The sequence below is a fragment of the Plecotus auritus genome, assembly GCF_963455305.1.
Source record: "Plecotus auritus genome assembly, chromosome: 2".
NCBI lineage: Eukaryota > Metazoa > Chordata > Mammalia > Chiroptera > Vespertilionidae > Plecotus > Plecotus auritus.
The window spans coordinates 58,692,372-58,709,978 of NC_137771.1; the positions used below are offsets into that span (position 1 = coordinate 58,692,372).

General features: G+C 40.7%; 1 protein-coding gene across 7 annotated transcripts in view; it reads left to right on the forward strand.

Annotated features, from left to right (window-relative positions):
- The first annotated feature begins 17 nt into the window (after window positions 1-17).
- The window catches only part of NEXN (nexilin F-actin binding protein), a 46,388-nt gene continuing 28,798 nt past the window's right edge, over window positions 18-17,607 (forward strand). For 4 of the 7 annotated variants that reach the window (XM_080655566.1, XM_080655567.1, XM_080655568.1 and 1 more), the window contains exon 1: window positions 102-379. In XM_080655566.1, coding sequence (XP_080511692.1) covers window positions 207-379 — 173 coding nt within the window. In that variant the 5' untranslated portion in view covers window positions 102-206. Of the gene's footprint in view, window positions 380-17,607 lie in introns of all 7 variants that reach the window. The other 3 variants (XM_080655563.1, XM_080655565.1, XM_080655564.1) reach the window with 2 other exon arrangements.

Below are 17,607 nucleotides of genomic sequence, written 5' to 3' on the forward strand. Positions count from 1 at the left end.
GACCTGGAGCCAGGCGACAGGCGGGTTCTGGCGGAAAGTTGGCAACCACCGCCCCCGTCGCCCGCCTTCCTCCTCGACTCTCCACCCCTCTCCGGGCGATACGGCGGAGGTGGGGGGGTTGGGGGACTGGCCTTGTGTTTTGGAACAGCTGCTACCGGCGCTGGGCCCGCCTGGAATGCGGGAACAGGCTGCGCACCAGGACTTTTATGGAAACTTGCTGCTGGAGACGGCAGCGGCGACAGCCAGAGGGCTCCCGGCGGCAGGAGCGGCAGCGGCGGCGGCGGCGGCGGCGCCCAGACCCTCGCCCACTCCCAGGCGCGGGACGCGCGCAGCCTCTCCACGCGCCACGAGGGCAATCGCTGGTCGCGGCTCCAGGAGGGTGAGGTGTGGCGGGGGGAGCGTGGGGCGGGGGTGGCGGAGGTGTCGGGTCCCCTGGGGGAGAGGGGGGAGGACAGCGAGACGCTCCCCGCGCCTGGCTTCTGGCCGAGCTCCGACGCGGCACCGAGCGCACCGGGCTCGCTCCGGCCGTGGAGACGCGCAGGTCGGCGGCCGCGGCCGAGTGCGGAGCTGGGTCAGCCTCACTGTCTCACGGTCCACTGGCCTCCGGCCCTGGTGGCGATTTCCGTGCCCCGCCGCCCTGTTTCAGCGCCGTTGCACCCTGTTCGCTGAGTTTCGGGTGGTTTCTCTACTCCTGCCGGGGAAGAGCCCTCCGTGCGCGCGGTGGGTACCAGTCCCTGTGCTCTACCCGTGGGGCCCAGGCAGGTAAAGTTCAGGGGCGTCCCCCACCACGTACCCCAGGCGCGGTCTCCATCTCGCCAGCTGTGCATGTCATTTTTCAGAGAGATCATTCCAGATCTGTCCCTGCGGACGCTGGGGAGCGAAGGGTGATTTATCAGCCTATCCCCCAGCTCCTGCCAAAGGATTCTTTTTCGGATTCCGTCCGGGGTGCCATGTGGGGGGTGTGCAAGTAGAAGTTGGAGTGAGTCAGGTAGTTACCTCTTGAAACCTGCCTTGTCTATATTTTTTGAAAACGCCAAGCCATTCCAGTTGTGTAAACTGTGAAACGCTCTACAAATGCTAAAAATGTATTATTGTTGGCATTTGTAAAGAAAATAACAAGTTGATAGATGACTTGATTATTGCAGTGGCTTTGAGATCTTCATTTTATATTTATTAAAGGTCCATAACATGAACAAAGAGAGTTGGGGAAGGGGGCGGGAGAGAGAGAGAGAGAGAGAGAGAGAGAGAGAGAGAGAGAGAGAGAGAGAGAGAGAGAGAGAACAAGGTAAAAATAGCATAAGGCCATGTCCTAACAAAATGTCTGTCCTTGGGAAAGAGACAGGTACAGAAAAGAAGTAAGCCATTATAAGAAAGAAATTCATTCCATGAGGAAAGCGATGGGAGCATCATTCATCAGCTAAATTTTGTTAATTCATGTAACCGACCCATTGACTTTCGAGTCACAACATAACTATGTGTTGGATAGTGTGTTTAAATAAGCTTAAGTATTTATACCATCTGAGTCACACAACACTGAGTGAACCACATTTATTTTTTCCCCTAATCCTCTTAGGGGTTAAATTGCTTCCATATAAAAAAAAAAAACCTCAGAATACACATAAGTCTCTGAAATTCTTTTGAGATTTGAGGTATGGTAAGGTGGAAAATGCATAATAAATCAAATTTACGGACAAGTTTTTTTGGGAAATAGATTTAGTATAAGTGAACTTTGATTATTCAATGTAGTTAGTTGAGATTCTTCCTCACAGGTATTAGGCCCCTACTTTTGAAGATATTTTATATCTTGACTGGAATAATTTAAAGAAAAATGTGTACAATTCTATAATTTATCTGCAACAACTCCCTTAAAGAGCCCTAAGCAAAAACCACAAAAACATTAGTTTAAATCCAGTTTCCCTCAGTACAGTATTATTGTAATTTAGTTTTAATAGAAGATTCACACTTTCAAATCCATTTAAAACTGAAATAGCAATTTTTCCTACTCACCTTACAATGGAATCTGTGCTATTTTTGAAAATCTGATATATAAGACTGATCATTGTGAAAATGTATGTCATCTTGAGATGACTATATTTAGTATCAACAGAGGAATGTATTATCTAGGTTCTTGAACAGTAATTTCCCTCTGAAATTGCACTGTAAGTATTTAGGTTAGGGTCTCATTCATGAACAAAATGAAAACTTAATATATATATACACACATATATATAACATATATAGTATATATATACAGTATATATGTATATATATATTTGGGAAAGATTAATTGGGGATTTATTCCTTAGAACCCAAGTGGCTGGGGATGACATACTTCATTTAGAAAAATAAAATGTACTGTTATCTTTGAAACACCCTAAAGACAAATAAAAGTATTGTTTAAATAAAAATACATGTCTAGCCTGGCTGGTGTGGCTCAATGGATTGAACGCCATCCATGGACCAAGAGGTCCCCAGTTCAATTCCCGGTCAGGGCACATGCCCAGCTTGTGGGCTCAATCCACAGTAGGGGGCATGCAGGAGACTTTCGCTCTCTCCCTTCCTCTTTGAAATCAATAAAAAAATACATGCCTAAATGAAAGAAAACAATGCAGTAAATGTAGAAAAGTATGTAACAGATGGGCGATGTCTGAAAGTTTTTACAGAAGAGAGGACTCAGTACATTTTATAGTATGTAGGCCACACACACACACACAACACAAGAACATCATGGTAGTCTGTAATTTGAGGGAAAATGATCTAAAGCATGCTTAACAATTTCACATATTTCTGTTCTTATTTTATCAATCTGTGATCTACATCACCTGTATAGTTTCATGTTCTCTTTCTTCTGGTTTTATAATTGGAAATTACCTATTACATACACTTGGAGTTGCTGTATTTTTTTTCTATTTAAATAGGGCATAATTTGGCTTGACTTATGGTAGTATACTTTTCACACTCTAGGATGGGTGGATCTTTACCCAGAAATCCAACTTATTTAAGTTTTAGTAAAATTTGTTTTTTATTATGAAGCTAATACAACCATACTATAGTTATGATTAAAAAGTATGAAGAATGGAAAAGGGGGTGTCAAAATCTGACACACTGACTGTTATGATTTTGTTATATTTCCCTCTTTTCCCTATGAGTATGATTTTTTTTTCTTGTATTGCCATATGTAAAAGCATCGGATGCAGTATCTTCCATCTAGTAAGTGTTCAATAGCTAGTTCTTTTTATCTTCCCTTTTTTTCCTTCTTGTCATCACTTCCTTTTTGCTCTCAGATTAAAAGACAGGTAGATTGGGGCTCCCTAAGTCACGTTTTGAGGTTGGTGAAATTTGATTTCCACCTTCTTTTCTGTACCTCTTGTCTGTCCTTTTCTCCCCTTTGACTCTGCCTCCCTCTTTCTGGTCCAAATAGGCTTCTCCTAAAAAATAACAAAACAAACAAAAATAGGCTCTCCTTTTCTCCAGTTCCTGTTTATTTAGATCAGGGGCCATGAACTGGCAGCCCAAAAGCCACTTTCAGCCACAGACATGCTTAAAATTTGGTACATTTTATATTAAAATATGGATTCCCAGCCTCTCTTGAAAAATTGGAAGAAGTTGGCAAAACATAGTCCACATTTCTTCATTGCAAGAATATCCTGGAGCTAAGCAGTGGCTCCCCTCAGAGAGGGTGCCACTCTCCTTTTCACATAGACTCCACCATTCCCCGTTGTTTTACATCTCAGTCATCACTCATTTACATTATCTACCAATGACACTACATAACACTCACTCACATTACCTGACCCCAGTCTGAGTAAGTATGAGGGCAAGTCTGAAGTCATGATATGAAGGGAAGTCTGCTGGACTTGGCATTAGGAACCTGGACTTCAAATGTCATAGATATATTTAGATTAGCAAGCCTTCTCTTAAACAATGCTATTATAGGAATGGGAAGAAGTTAACATTCGTTGACACTACTTGCTAGTCAGATTGAGTTGAAAGGGACCATGTATTGCTAACTAAAACGAAATATTTTAACTGGTGGGATTTTAGAAAGCATGGAGGAGATATTTCTGGGAGAGACCCCCAGAGGTTTGCCACAAAGAGGAGTTAGCTACTATTCTGTCTCCCCACCCCACCCATTCCCAGCTATGTCCTTCACTGAAAGGCCTTCTTCCACTTGCCGAGAGGCACAGTCCCCTCCACAGATTACTACATCCATTACTGTAATCAGCCAACTTCCTGAAGCCCTAACTTTCAGGTTTTTCATGATATCTAGTTTAATGTAAGCTCACTCTGTTTTATTTTCTATTATTTCATTTTCATTCATCATAGGCCCTCCTACTGAAGATATTAATCATAAGTTTTATTTGGGTTGATTTTTGGATCAGACAGCTGTCCTGTTATTTCTTTGTCCTCCATCCATTCGCTCAAATATGAATTGAGTTCGTACTGTGTCCTAGTTGTTGTGTGAGATACTAAGGATAAAGAACAGAGTAGACAGGGACGGGCTGTAAGGGGTCAATGGGAGAAAAAAGGGGACATATGTGATCCTTTCAACAATAATTATTTTTTTAAAAATAAAAAGAACAGAGTAGAGCAGTTTTGACCTTTCAGGGGCTCATAGTAGGTGAGTGCTCTTTGAAAAATACCACATACAGTCATATGAATGCAACGTATTATATATTATTAATACAGAGGATTGTCAAGGCAGGTTGAAAATAAGAGTCTTGGTTATCAGTAAGGAATTGTGTGTGAGTAAGGAAAAAAATCTCACTATGTCAAATAGGTAGAATAGGATGTAATTTCATACTTTTGAATTGTGATGAGGTTTATGACAGGTTTTATAATATAATTTTAAAGTATAAAGTTACACCTTCATTAATTAAATAATAAAATTATATTTAAGTTTATATTCTTGTACAAGTGAAATATAATAAAAATTTAGGCCGATATTTTATAAAGCTCAAATCAATGTTGTTGTTTGTTCAAAAGACTGTAAAGAGGTATGTTTTAACAGTTATTGTAGTGTATAGTTAAGTGTTCTATCTAAAATCTTCTTAAAAGTTGAGACAAAGAATATACTTGATGTAGACTTAAAGCTGCCACTGTCCTGACAATTCTGTTCTCCTTAAGAAACCAGATAATACATTATTCACACAATGAAACAGTTACTGTAAATGACAGCTATAATTTAAAATTATTTTTGTGATTCCTGCATTATTTGCTCTTAAAATATTTAAATTGCATATCTAAAAGTCAAGAAAAATTAATTAAATTTAGATAATTTAGAGGTCAAACACAGGTTCAATGAAATTCTAAAACAGGAACATTAGCATGCATATTTTAACATAGAACTCTTGTACTTTATATTACATTCTACTGTGGCACTTACATATTGTCTGACAGCTTGAACTTCATACTTTAATATTCAACCTTGAAATTATTTTATAACAGCCCAAAAGTATACTCTGTTCTTGAAACATTTTATCAGGCCAATTAAGTCATTTTCAAAAACTTTTTAAATCCTGTCTCACTAACTGCTATGCCAGTTTGTACCAATTAGTATTACTGTTGAAGATTTTATATATATGCATATATATATATGTATATATATATATATATACACACACACACACATATATATATGTATTATCTTATAAACCTTTATATTTCTTTGGTGTCAGCTGTTACTTCTCCTCTTTCATTTCTGATTTTATTTATTTGGGTTCTCTCTCTTTTTCTCTTGATGAGTCTGGTTATCTTTTCAAAGAACCAGCTCTTAGTTTTCATTAATCTTTTGTATTGTTGTTTTTTCTTAGACTCTATTTCATTTATTTCTGCTCTGATCTTTATTATTTCCTTTCTTCTACTCACTTTGGGCATTGTTTGTTGTTCTTTTTCTAGTTCCTTTACTAGTAAGTGTAAAGTTTGATTGTTTGATTTTTTTCTTGTTTTCGGTGGTAGGCCTGTAATGCTATCTATTTTCTTCTTAGGACTGCTTTCTCTCTGTCCCATAGATTTTGGGTTGTTGTGTTCTCATTATCATTTGTTTTAAGATATCTTTTGATTTCTTCCTTGATCTCATTGTTAACCCCTTCATTGTTTAGTAACATGTTATTTAGCCTCCATGTCTTTGTGTGATTTTCAGTTTTTCTTCTTGCGATTGATTTCTAGTTTCATACCATATGGTCAGAGAAGATGCTTGACTATGAAGTCTTTCTATTTCCAATTATACATCTCTGTGAGGCCATGTTTTCTTTATATACTTCTGTTAAAACAACATATCACAATAATTTTAGTGTAGAAGCAGACATGAGATTGTACTTGTCTTTTATTAAGCCAGATATTAAAGAGATGTACAAAAATGTTACCCTCTCCTTTATTCAGTATAGAGACTCTCGATCTTTCCTCAAATGTATGATAGCTTTTTAAAAATTTTTCTACATTTTATTTATATATTTAATTTTATTAATGACTTCATCAAATGAGAACTTACCAGTTTTCTTTGAGTGGTTATTTTTATATTTTTAAAATTGATTTCAGAGAGGAAAGGAAAGGGGGAGAGAGGTAGAAACATCAGTGATAAGACATATAAGAAGAAACACATGCAAAGAAAGCTAAATCCTAATTTTATCAGAAGCCAAAAGACAGAAAAAGTTTTTTATTTTACGTATAAAACTGAAGTTCACAGAAATGGCTTGGCTTGTCAAAGATAATACATTTAGTAAATGACCTCAACATAAACTCTAATCCAAATTTTCTGGCTGTAACTCCACTGCTTCTATAACCATTACCTTCTTTAAAAATATATATATATTTTTATTGATTTCAGAGAGGAAGGGTGAGGGAGAGAGAGATAGAAACATCAATGATGAAAGATAATCATTGACCGGCTGTCTCCTGCACGCCCCCCCCACCCCCACGGGTTCGAGCCCACAACCCAGGCATGTGCCCTTGACCAGAATCGAACCTGGGACCCCTCAGTCTGCAGGCAGACACTCTATCCACTGAGCCAAACCAGCCAGAGCCCATTACCTTTTTAACGTGTTTGAAAAATCAACGATAAATGGCGAAATTATTATCCATATATATATATGGATATTTTGCTACAAAGGTCCTTATGCAAACAAAAGTTGGATGATTTCAAATAATTATTTTTTAAAATATGTTTTTATTGATCTGAAAGAGAGAGGAAGAGTGGAGAGAGAGAGAAACATCGATAGGCTGCCTCCTGCATGCCTTCTACTGGAGATTGAGCCCATAATCCAGGTATGTGCCCTGACTGGGAATCAAACTTGCGACCTCCTGGTGTATAAGTCAATGGATGCTCAACCACTGAGCTATACCGCTGGGCTCAAATTATTTTGAATTAATGTTTTATCAAATTGAGAATTGCAAAGGTTTGTAAATTTTTGTATGAGAAAGGGTTTATGAAAAGTTATGACAAGATTGAACCTATATATATCATTTGTTCTGAATTTTTATTTCATAATCCACATTCCACCACAAATAATTATGATCATTTATATATTGAGCAGCTATTTAGTTCAAGGCATGGTCCTTAGTTGGTTGATACAAGAGAGGGGGGCATCTTTGGCAGAGTAGAAGGTGAGTGTACCCTTCTGGGAGGAAGGACATGAGTATTTAGGGTGGAGAGAGGGTCATAGGAGACAAAACGGAGAGAACTGAAGGGAATTGAATATTTTCAGCTGCAGTTTGAAGAGCTTATGGCTCCATTCCTTAACTAAAGGTCGGTGTCTGTGACTCCCTTCCACAAAAACGTCCAAGATGGATTTATAATTTAGTGTTGAGCTTCACTAAAATATATAACATTCAGCTACATTTTGAACATTTCAAAGTCCATGTCATGACTTTGTTGGAATTAGTTAATACTTTAAAAAGCCTTCATAAAACTAACATTCTCACTGCCATTATACAACTAAAAGTGAATTTGGTTGCTCTAAGAGTACCTAATCCTATATAATGAAAGGCCAGAGGCGTCACAATGGAAACGACCAGAGACCAGACCACCACAGCTCCTCATGGGCTGGCCCCACCCCCAAGCAAGTGGTTAGGGGCAATAGGGTAGGCAGGCCAGCAGTTAGGAAAGATCAGGTAGGCAGACAGCTCCTTGCTGGGCTGGCTTCACCCCCAAGTAAGTGGTTAGGGGCGATCAGGCAGGCAGGCAGAGTGGTTAGGGGCGATCAGGTAGGCAGGCAGAGTGGTTAGGGGCGATCAGGTAGGCAGGCAGAGTGGTTAGGGGTGATCAGGTAGGCAGACGGCCCCTTACAGGAAGGGCTGGTTCTGCCCCCCAGCAAAGAAAGAAGGAGGCCTAGGCCAGTCAAGCCATCACACCCCAGCCTGTCGCCTGCAGAAGGAGGCCACCGGTGGCGGGGGGGGGGGGGGGGAGGGAGGCAGCGCTGCATAGATGGCAAGCAGTGGCAGCGGTGGGGGTGGGGCCAGCTGCCTGCAGCCCGGGGAAGGAAAGCCCTGATAGGCTCTGATCTCAGGCCAGGCCTAGGGACCCTACCCAAGGGGTCCCAGATTGTGAGAGGGTGCAGGCCAGGCTGAGGGACCGCCCCCCCAAGTGCACAAGTTTTTGTGAACCGGGCCTCTAGTGTTACATCATGTTAAATCATGTCCTGTTCTATTCAATAATGTCCTATTAGATAAGAAATTCAGAAACCTTCTATACTTTTGACAATTTAACAGAATGATGAAACATATCAGTGTTTTTCTTAATCAAGAGAATGATATATGTGTGAATACTGTTTCTTGATTCTTCACTGTCATTATTTACAGAAATAGGAGTACTACGTGCATGTCACTGACTTGGACACTTTAATAATCAGATATCAAAACAGCCCCTAACTTGATGAATGAGTTCACTCAGTGAATTCTAAAACCACAACCATCAGAGATAGCTGCATTGCGTTTAGTACCTGAGAATCATTAAAAACCTATGTCTGTGTTCTGCTTAACTCCAAGTTAATTCTAAGAGAATAACTGCTAGCATGTATCCATTTAAAAGGGAATAAAGTAGCTTATTTAAAAGCTCTGTGTTGCTCACATGGGCAAAATGTCTGTTTCTCAGTTACCCATCACCATGTTCGACTGTCAGTTAGTTGCCAGAAAAAGATGACAAATTCACTAAATACAGAGAATACTATTAATCATGGCTTTTGGCTTCCAACATATTTCTACTGCTCAGAATTGTGGTTCTCAGATGATTGCATTAAATGTTCTGTTGATTACACTAATAGGTAAAACCTTATAAACTGTGCCCCCATCCCCATCACACACACCAGTTGCCCTGCTTTCTTGGCATCAGCATAATACAATGGGTAAGAGTGCAGACTCTGTAGACAAACTCTGCCCATTTTTATCCTGTGTTCATCACTCATTAATTGTGTGCTCTTAGGAAGTCACTTGATTTTTCTGTCTCAGTTTTCCCAGCTGTAATAATTTACAGAAGACTTCAAATCCTATTAGATAAACTCTAAGACATTATTTTTGTACTAATATTTTAAGAAATTTTAAATTACTAGACTTAGATTTTTTTTTGTTTTGAGACAGGATTTGATAATAGAATTTCCTTAAAGGGTTCTTGTGGGGAGTAAATTGGCACATTATCTGACACACAGTAAAGGCTTAATAAATGTTAGCTTGGAATTTTCATCATTATTTTTTTTCATATTGTGGTGTGTTAGCGAGATAGTGGATTTAGATTAGACAATACAATTAGTGACTGTGGAATAGAATTCTTTCCTGTGAAGCTAATACATCAAATGAAGTCAAATTTATACCTTTAACCTTGGTTTAGCACAGAAAGACAACTGAGTCAACAGTTGGAATACACTGTTGTTTCTACCAGCCAGAATCATACCTTTAAAAAATTATTTATAAAGGAATCCCATAAGTATTTATCTGATTGATTTTGAAATTAATTTCTCTAATATAAAGCTAGTTAAGAGATATGAGTCCTCTTGGTTTGTAATCTAGACCTTAAAAAAACAATTCCATAACACAAAAAGCTTATAAATGTATTTTGCTAAAACTCTTTTATCCTCAAAATGTAGAACAGAGCCAACTGTCAGCAAAGGATCACTTGCTTATATTTTAACCAAAAAAGTTAAGGTTTAGTACTGTTCAAATTTTCACAGACTTTCAAAACGAGAGCTCAAAATACTGAAATGACATTTAAAGAACTATTCTAAGTGGTTTTACTCAGAAAAGTTTAAAGATCAATCTTATTTCATTCAGATTCTATAAATAAGTCAAGATATAATTTGAAGATTTAAAAAAATTAGATGAAGAGAGCTAGCTGATTCATTTATTCTCCCGACTATTTTTGACAGGGTAATTCTTGATTGTCACCAAGCCATGCAATTTTCTTTCATTTTACCAGGAAAAAAGTCTTCTTGAAGATCATCTGGCCAATTAATTCAGCTAAAATTTTCAATTCCCATAGTCCCATATGAGATTGCTCAAATTTTCTTCGTACCCTTTGGTATTCCTCTTAAATTATACAAATAAATTTTAAAAATTCCCTGCTCACTTGCAGGGAATTGTAGGTTTTTACTGAAGAGGGTACATTGTAGTGAGGGACACCAGGAGTAATGAAATGAATCAAAATTATTGATACCTACTAATGTTAGATATTATTCTAGAGTCTTTACACGTTATCTTGTCTAATCCTAACTAGGAAGCAACAGCGTTGGAATTTGCATTTAGGTCTTATGATCAAATTATGGTAATCAAAATGTGAGGTGAAGACTTGTAGTAGAATGGGGCAGTGGAAATAGTGAAGTAACATGTAAGAACAAATTTGAATGCAACATTCACAATCTTGACAATCTATTAAAATGTAGGCGATATAGAAAAATAAACCAGTAATAACTTTAAGGTTTGAGAAACTACGAGTATTAAGGGTAGATTTTGTTGGTTATACAATAAGAAATATCTAATAGGTAACTCTAGATATGATAGAATGGCTCAGATAAGCGAATAGGACTGCAGCTATTTGTTATTTTTATCTCAGGCACATAGAAGTAGATTGCTTGTAAACCTTGATTAATGACATACTTTCATCCAAGCATGGCCTGCTTTTATTAGTAATTGGGTTTTTAAAAAAATACTTTTATTGATTTCAGGGAGGAAGGGAGAGATAGATAGAAACATCAATGATGAAAGAGAATCATTGATTAGCTGCCTCCTGCACACCCCCCACTGGGGATCGAGCCCACAACCCGGGCAAATGCCCTTTACCAGAATCGAACCCGGGACCCTTCATTCCTCAGGCCGACGCTCTATCCACTGAGCCAAACTGGCCAGGGCTATTAGTAATTGTTGTTAGTAATGTATAAACACCCACTGACTCATTAAACTACAACAGTTAGTACCTTATTAATAGTTACATGGAATCGAGACCCACTCACCCCCATCATATTATCTCCTCACACAAAGAAAACTAGCTCCAGATGGTTTCATTGGAAAGTTCTTGCAAACATTTAAGGGAAAAAATAATACCAACTCTACATGCACTATTACAGAAAATTAAAGAAGAGAAAATACTTCCCAACTCATTCTGTGAGAGAAGTATTACTCAATTAACAAAAACAGGTGTGGCTCAGTAGTTGAGGGTCAACCTATGAACCAGGAGGTCATGGTTTGATTCCTGGGTTTTGAGCTCGATTCCCAGTAGGGGCCATGTAGAAAGCAACCAATCTATGATTCTCTCTCATCACTGATGCTTCTTTCTCTCTCTCCCTCACCCTTCCTCTCTGAAATCAATACAAAAATATTGAAAAAACAATCAAACAGGTATCACAAGAAAATAAAACTACAAACCACCTGGCCTGTGTGGCTCAGTGATTGAGCCTTAACCCATGCACCAAGAGGTTTCGAGCTGATCCCCAGCGGGGGACTTGCAGGAAGCAGCCAATCAATGTTGATGCTTCTCTCGTGGATGTTTCTATCTGTCTCTCCCTTCTCTAAAATCAATTAAAAAAAGTATTAAAAAAAACTACAGACCAATATCCTTCACAAACGTGGATGCAAAACTTCTTAACAAAATTTTATCAAATTGAATCTATCAGGATGTATAGGGTGATGCATCATGACCAAATGAAGTTTATCCTAGGAATGGAAAGTTGATTTAACATTTGAAAATAAATAAATTCACCATAATAAAAATAAAAACCGTATGATTATCTTAATAAACAAAGAAAAAGCATTAGATAATTCAACACCCATTCCTGAAATTACTGCAGCATAATAGGAATAGAAAGGAACTTAATCTGATATAGTGCATTTAAGAAAAAATCTATAGCTAAAATCATACTTATTGGTGAGAGGAAATTTCTTCCTCTGAGATCAGGAACAAGGCAAATGAGTCTGCTCTCATTACTTCTACTTAACACTGTCCTGGAAGTTCTAGCCAGTACAATCAGGCCACAAAAAGAAATAAAAGACATCCAGATTGGAAAAGAAAAGGTGTTCACAGATGATGTAATCATCTATGTAGAAAATCTAATGGAATCTAAAACAAACAAACAAAAACCCAGTGGAGAGGAGGATCCAAGATGGCGGCGTAGGTAAACACCTGAACTGCTGCCTCGCACAACAATTTCAAAACTACAACTAAAAGACAAAACGTCTATCACCCAGAACCACGGGAAAGCTGGCTAAGTGGAAGTTCTACAACTAGAAGGAAAGAGCAAACAGCATTGAGAGGTGCACAAGCACTGAAAAGCTGAGGTACGGAGGTGCGGGCGAATCGGGCTGGCGGCAGGCGACTGGGAGCGCTGCTTTTTTCAACCTGAAGGGAGACAAGCTCCTGATTACTCCGAACTCCCGTTTCTGGGGAGACGCGGGGGACCCAAACTCCTACGGGGAGTAGCTGGACTGTCTGCCTTCGGGTCGGAAAGTGAGAGAGGTCTGCTTGCAGGGCTGCACACGGAATAATTGTTTTCTGCGCTGGGGCGCAGGACGCAGGGACACGGTTGGAGATGCAGAGCCGGCTAACTGGCAGCCATCGCTGTTTGCCACACCCTAGCCTAGTCACACCCTGAGACCCCACCCTGCACAATCTACGAACCCACCCAAGCTCCAAGCAGTGGCTTTAGCATATGAATGGCCTGCCCTATGGCAGCTTAACCTAGCAAACTTGCACCCCGGGTCAGACAGCTCCAAAACCTCCAAACCCCAAGCAAAGAGGAGAAAACTGTAGTTCTTGCTGTAGCTCCTGCTGGGTGGCCTCAGACAGTAGCTGACCTGCACCCCATTGGAGATCCAGAAGCCAGTGTACCTAGTGGTCAGTGTGAGACACCAGATTTCAACTCCTCACATCCATAAGTGACACATTCAAGAGGCAGACTCAGTGAGCACCAAAGTCCCACTGAAACAAGTCCTGCACCATAAGCGTGTCTCCAACGCAGCAGTTCTTCCATTATAGACACAGCAGGTCCTCACAGCCAATTGGCCTGGAGGTCAATTCCTCCCAGTGTACCAACAGCAATCAAGGCTTAACAGCACCAAGACTTTTCACTCAGCCCACAAAGGGGTGTACCAAGAGCGTCCACCTCAGGTGATTGGGGAGGCTGAGCTACTGGCCCCTATAGGTCACCTACCACACAAAGCCACTCGATCAACACAGGGAAGCAGCAAAATGCGGAGACAAAGAAACATGTCACGAATGAAAGAAATGGAGGAAAGCAAACTACTGGACGACAGAGTTCAGAACCACATTTATAAGGTTACTCAAGAATCTTCTAAAAACCGCCGAGAAACTTGATGAGACCTCCGAGGAACTTAGTGAGACCTTCAAGGACCTTAATGAGAATGCCAAAAAAATGGAAAAGGACCAGTCAGAAATTAAGCATACACTGTCTAAAATAAAGAATATACAGAAACTCAACTGTAGATCAACGTACCCCAAGAATCAAACCAAAGATCTGAAATATGAGAAAACAAAAAACACCCAACCAGAAAAACAAAAAGAAAAAAGAATCCAAAAACATGAAGATAGTGTAAGGATCCTCTGGGACAACTTTAAGCTTACCAACATCCAAATTTATGGGGTGCCAGAAGAAGACAGAGAGCAAAATATTGAAAACCTATTAGAAGAAATAATGACAAAAAACTTTCCCTACCTGGTGAAAGAAATAGACTTACAAGTTCAGGAAGCACACAGAACCCCGTACAAGAGGAATCCAAAGAGGACCACACCAAGACACATCATAATTAAAATGCCAAGGGCAAAAGACAAAGAGAGAATCTTGAAAGCAGCAAGAGAAAAACGGTTAGTTACCTACAAGGGCGCACCCATACGACTGATTTCTTGGCAGAAACTATGCAGGCCAGAAGGGAGTGGCAAGAAATATTCAAAGTGATGAACGGCAAGAACCTACAACCAAGATTACTCTACCCAGCAAAGCTATCATTCAGAGTTGAAGGTCAGATAAAGAGCTTCACAGACAAGAAAAAGCTAAAGGAGTCCATCACCACCAAACCAGGATTACATGAAATGCTGAAGGGTATTCTTTAAGAAGAGGAAGAAGAAGAAAAAGGTAAAGATAAAAATTATGAACGACAAAATGACATTAAATACTTACCTACCAACAAGTGAATCTAAAAATCAAGTGAATAAAAAATCTGAAGAACAGAATGGATTGGTGAATATAATAGAATCAGGGACATAGAAAGGGAGTGGACTGACAATTCTCAGGGGGAAGGGGGTGTGAGGGGTGCGGGAAGAGATTGGACAAAAATCTTACACCTATGGATGAAGACAGTGGCGGGGGGTAAGGCATGGGGTGGGGTGGGGAATCAGGTGGAGGGGAGCTATTGGGGAAAAAAAAAGAGGAACACCTGTAATAATCTGAGCAATAAAGATTTATTTTAAAAAAAAAAAAGAAATACAGAAAAAAAACCCCAATGGAATTGATAATTTTACTTTAGCAGGATATAAGATCAGAATACAAAAATCCTATCTAATAAAGAGGGAATATGCTAATTGACCCTCACATTGTCACAAAGATGGCACCCACAGCCAATAAGGAGAGAATATGCTAATTGACTGCCACGCCCTCAAAGATGGCGGCACCCACAGCCACAAGATGGCAGTGCCCAGTCCCCTTAGCCCCACCGCCCCCAGTCCCCTCCGCACGCCTGCCTCCAGAGTCCCACAGTCCCCTTAGCCCCCCAGCCACCCAGGGCTGGCCCAAGGCGCAGGCAAGCCTCAGATGGTGGCTGCCCAGCAGCCCAGGGCCGGCCCAAGGTTCAGGTAACCAGGGCCAGCTGAGGCTTGTGCTGCCGGCAGTGGCAGCAGCAGAGGTGTGATGGGGTGTCGCCTTGCCCTGATCGCCGGGTTGCCTCCCACCCTTGAGAGCTCCCGGGCTGTGAGAGAGGGCAGGCCAGGCTGAGGGACCCCTCCCTCCAGTGCATGAATTTTCATGCACCGGGCCTCTAGTAAATTATATTTTTATATACTACCATGTTTCCCCAAAAATAAGACAGTGTCTTATATTAATTTTTGCCCCCAAAGACATGCTAGGTCTTATATTCAGGGGATGTCTTATTTTTCCATGAAGAAGAATACGGTACACATTTATTGTTAAATGAAAAGAAAGGAAATTTATTACCTGTATACGGTACGGTAGTACGGTAGTTGTCAACACAAACCAGACAAACTGTGAATCCTACAGTATCAAGAATTTACTCATTTATTCAATGACAATCATGTCATCATCTTGTGGAACATCATCATAACAATCCAATTCCTTAATTTCCTGGTGAATTTCTTGTGACTCCATTTCTTTCAGAATCAGTGGACCAAATCTCTCATGTTTAGCAATAGCACTGTCTTTAAATGAGTACTTCTTGTCAAGGTAGCCTGCTTGCAGTGCATTTGCAATGCAACTGTCAGTGATTTTCTCCCATGAATTCTTCACCCAAGTCACAACTTCTTGCAGTTTAGGTTTCACAAAGTTTCCACGCTGATTTCTCTCCATTCTATTTTCAATGTAGTCATTAATTTCCATGCGCAAATTGTCTTTGAATGGCTTGTTTATTGCAATATCAAGAGTCTGAAGATAGGCCGTCATTCCTGCGGGAATCGTTATCTGATCTATTTTTCTTTCATGAAGAAATGTCTTCATGTCTTTAGCGTGGTGAGTGCTGGCTGCATCCCAGACTAGCAGACCTCTTTGGCTCCCTCGCATAACAAGCGGCAGCATTAAATCAACCCACTTCCTTATAACTGCTTGTGTGGCCCAGGCTTTTTCAGTTTCAGGAATAAAAATGCCCAAAACACGTTCAATCTTTTCCTTCTTGCCCTTAGAAATGATTAAAGGTGGGATTTTAGTGCCATCCAGATGAATTGCCAAAATACAGGAAACACGTGCACTTTCGTAAGCAGTGGAGGGAATGTACACTAAGGAGGCACCTCGCTGTTCAATTGTTGTTTGAGATGATTGGCCCATAAACACTGCAGTTTCATCCATAGCAATCATGTTGGAAAGATTGTATTTAGAGAAGTCAGCATCATCAATAAAGGACTTGAATGCAAGTGCTCGCTTAATAACTTGAGTATCTTCCAACCTAAACAATGTTGTAGATCTTCTTAAAGACAGTTCACTTCACTGAAGGAAATTATCCAGCCAGTGTTGTGATGCTTTGAAGTCTTCGGGGGCTATGTCAAACTGTGGTGCCATTGCAAGGGCAAATTCTTGAATCTGAGCCCTATTCACAACCAAAGCCTTTGCTCTCCTGTCAACAACCCATTCACAGATCAGGTCTTCCAGCTCGGAAAATAATGGTTGCCGACCTGATCCACACTTGCGCTTTTTAGCATTTCCCTTGTCCACTTGTTCAATGAGGTTACCATACTCTGCTCGCCATTTTCGGACCAATCGGATACTCAACATCTTCTTTGCAGAAAGCAGTAAGATTTTGGCCCCAAGAGTCTTCCACGATTCCTTTCTTGTACTCCACGGAGTAGCTTTTTCTTTTTGTGCTCATTTCTAGGGGTAAAAAAAAAGGAATTGGGGTATCAAGGTGGGGGGAGGGGGATCACTCAAAATGACACAGGGGGGATCAGGGGGTGGAATCAAAATGGCACAGGAGAATCAGAGGGGGGATTACCATTTTAGTAACCCCTTTTGATCCTCCTGTGTCATTTTGATTGTCCCCTCTGATCCTCCTGTGTCATTTTGATTGCCCCCTCTGATCCTCCTGTGTCATTTTAAGTGATCCCCTCCCCCCACCCCTGTGCCACTGAACACCTTCACCAGATATCCCCCCTACCCCTTTATCAGACATTTACCCCCTGGGGCCTGCCTGGGGACTGTCACTGGGCTTGCTGGGGCCTGGATCTGGGCTGGAGCAGGGTCTGCCACTGACTGAGAACCTTCAGTCATCATGAAGGCGGCCGCGAGCATCAGGTAGTGTCACCAGAGACAGACCAGCACTCACCACCTTGGCCACGTCCTGTCCGCTCTAATCCTCCTGTTCTTCTACACGCATCTGCGAAAGTCTCCTCCTCTCTCCCGCCCCGCGCTCACTGCTTACTCCGACCTCCGCTCCGCCTCCACACAGCAGTGACGTCAGGAC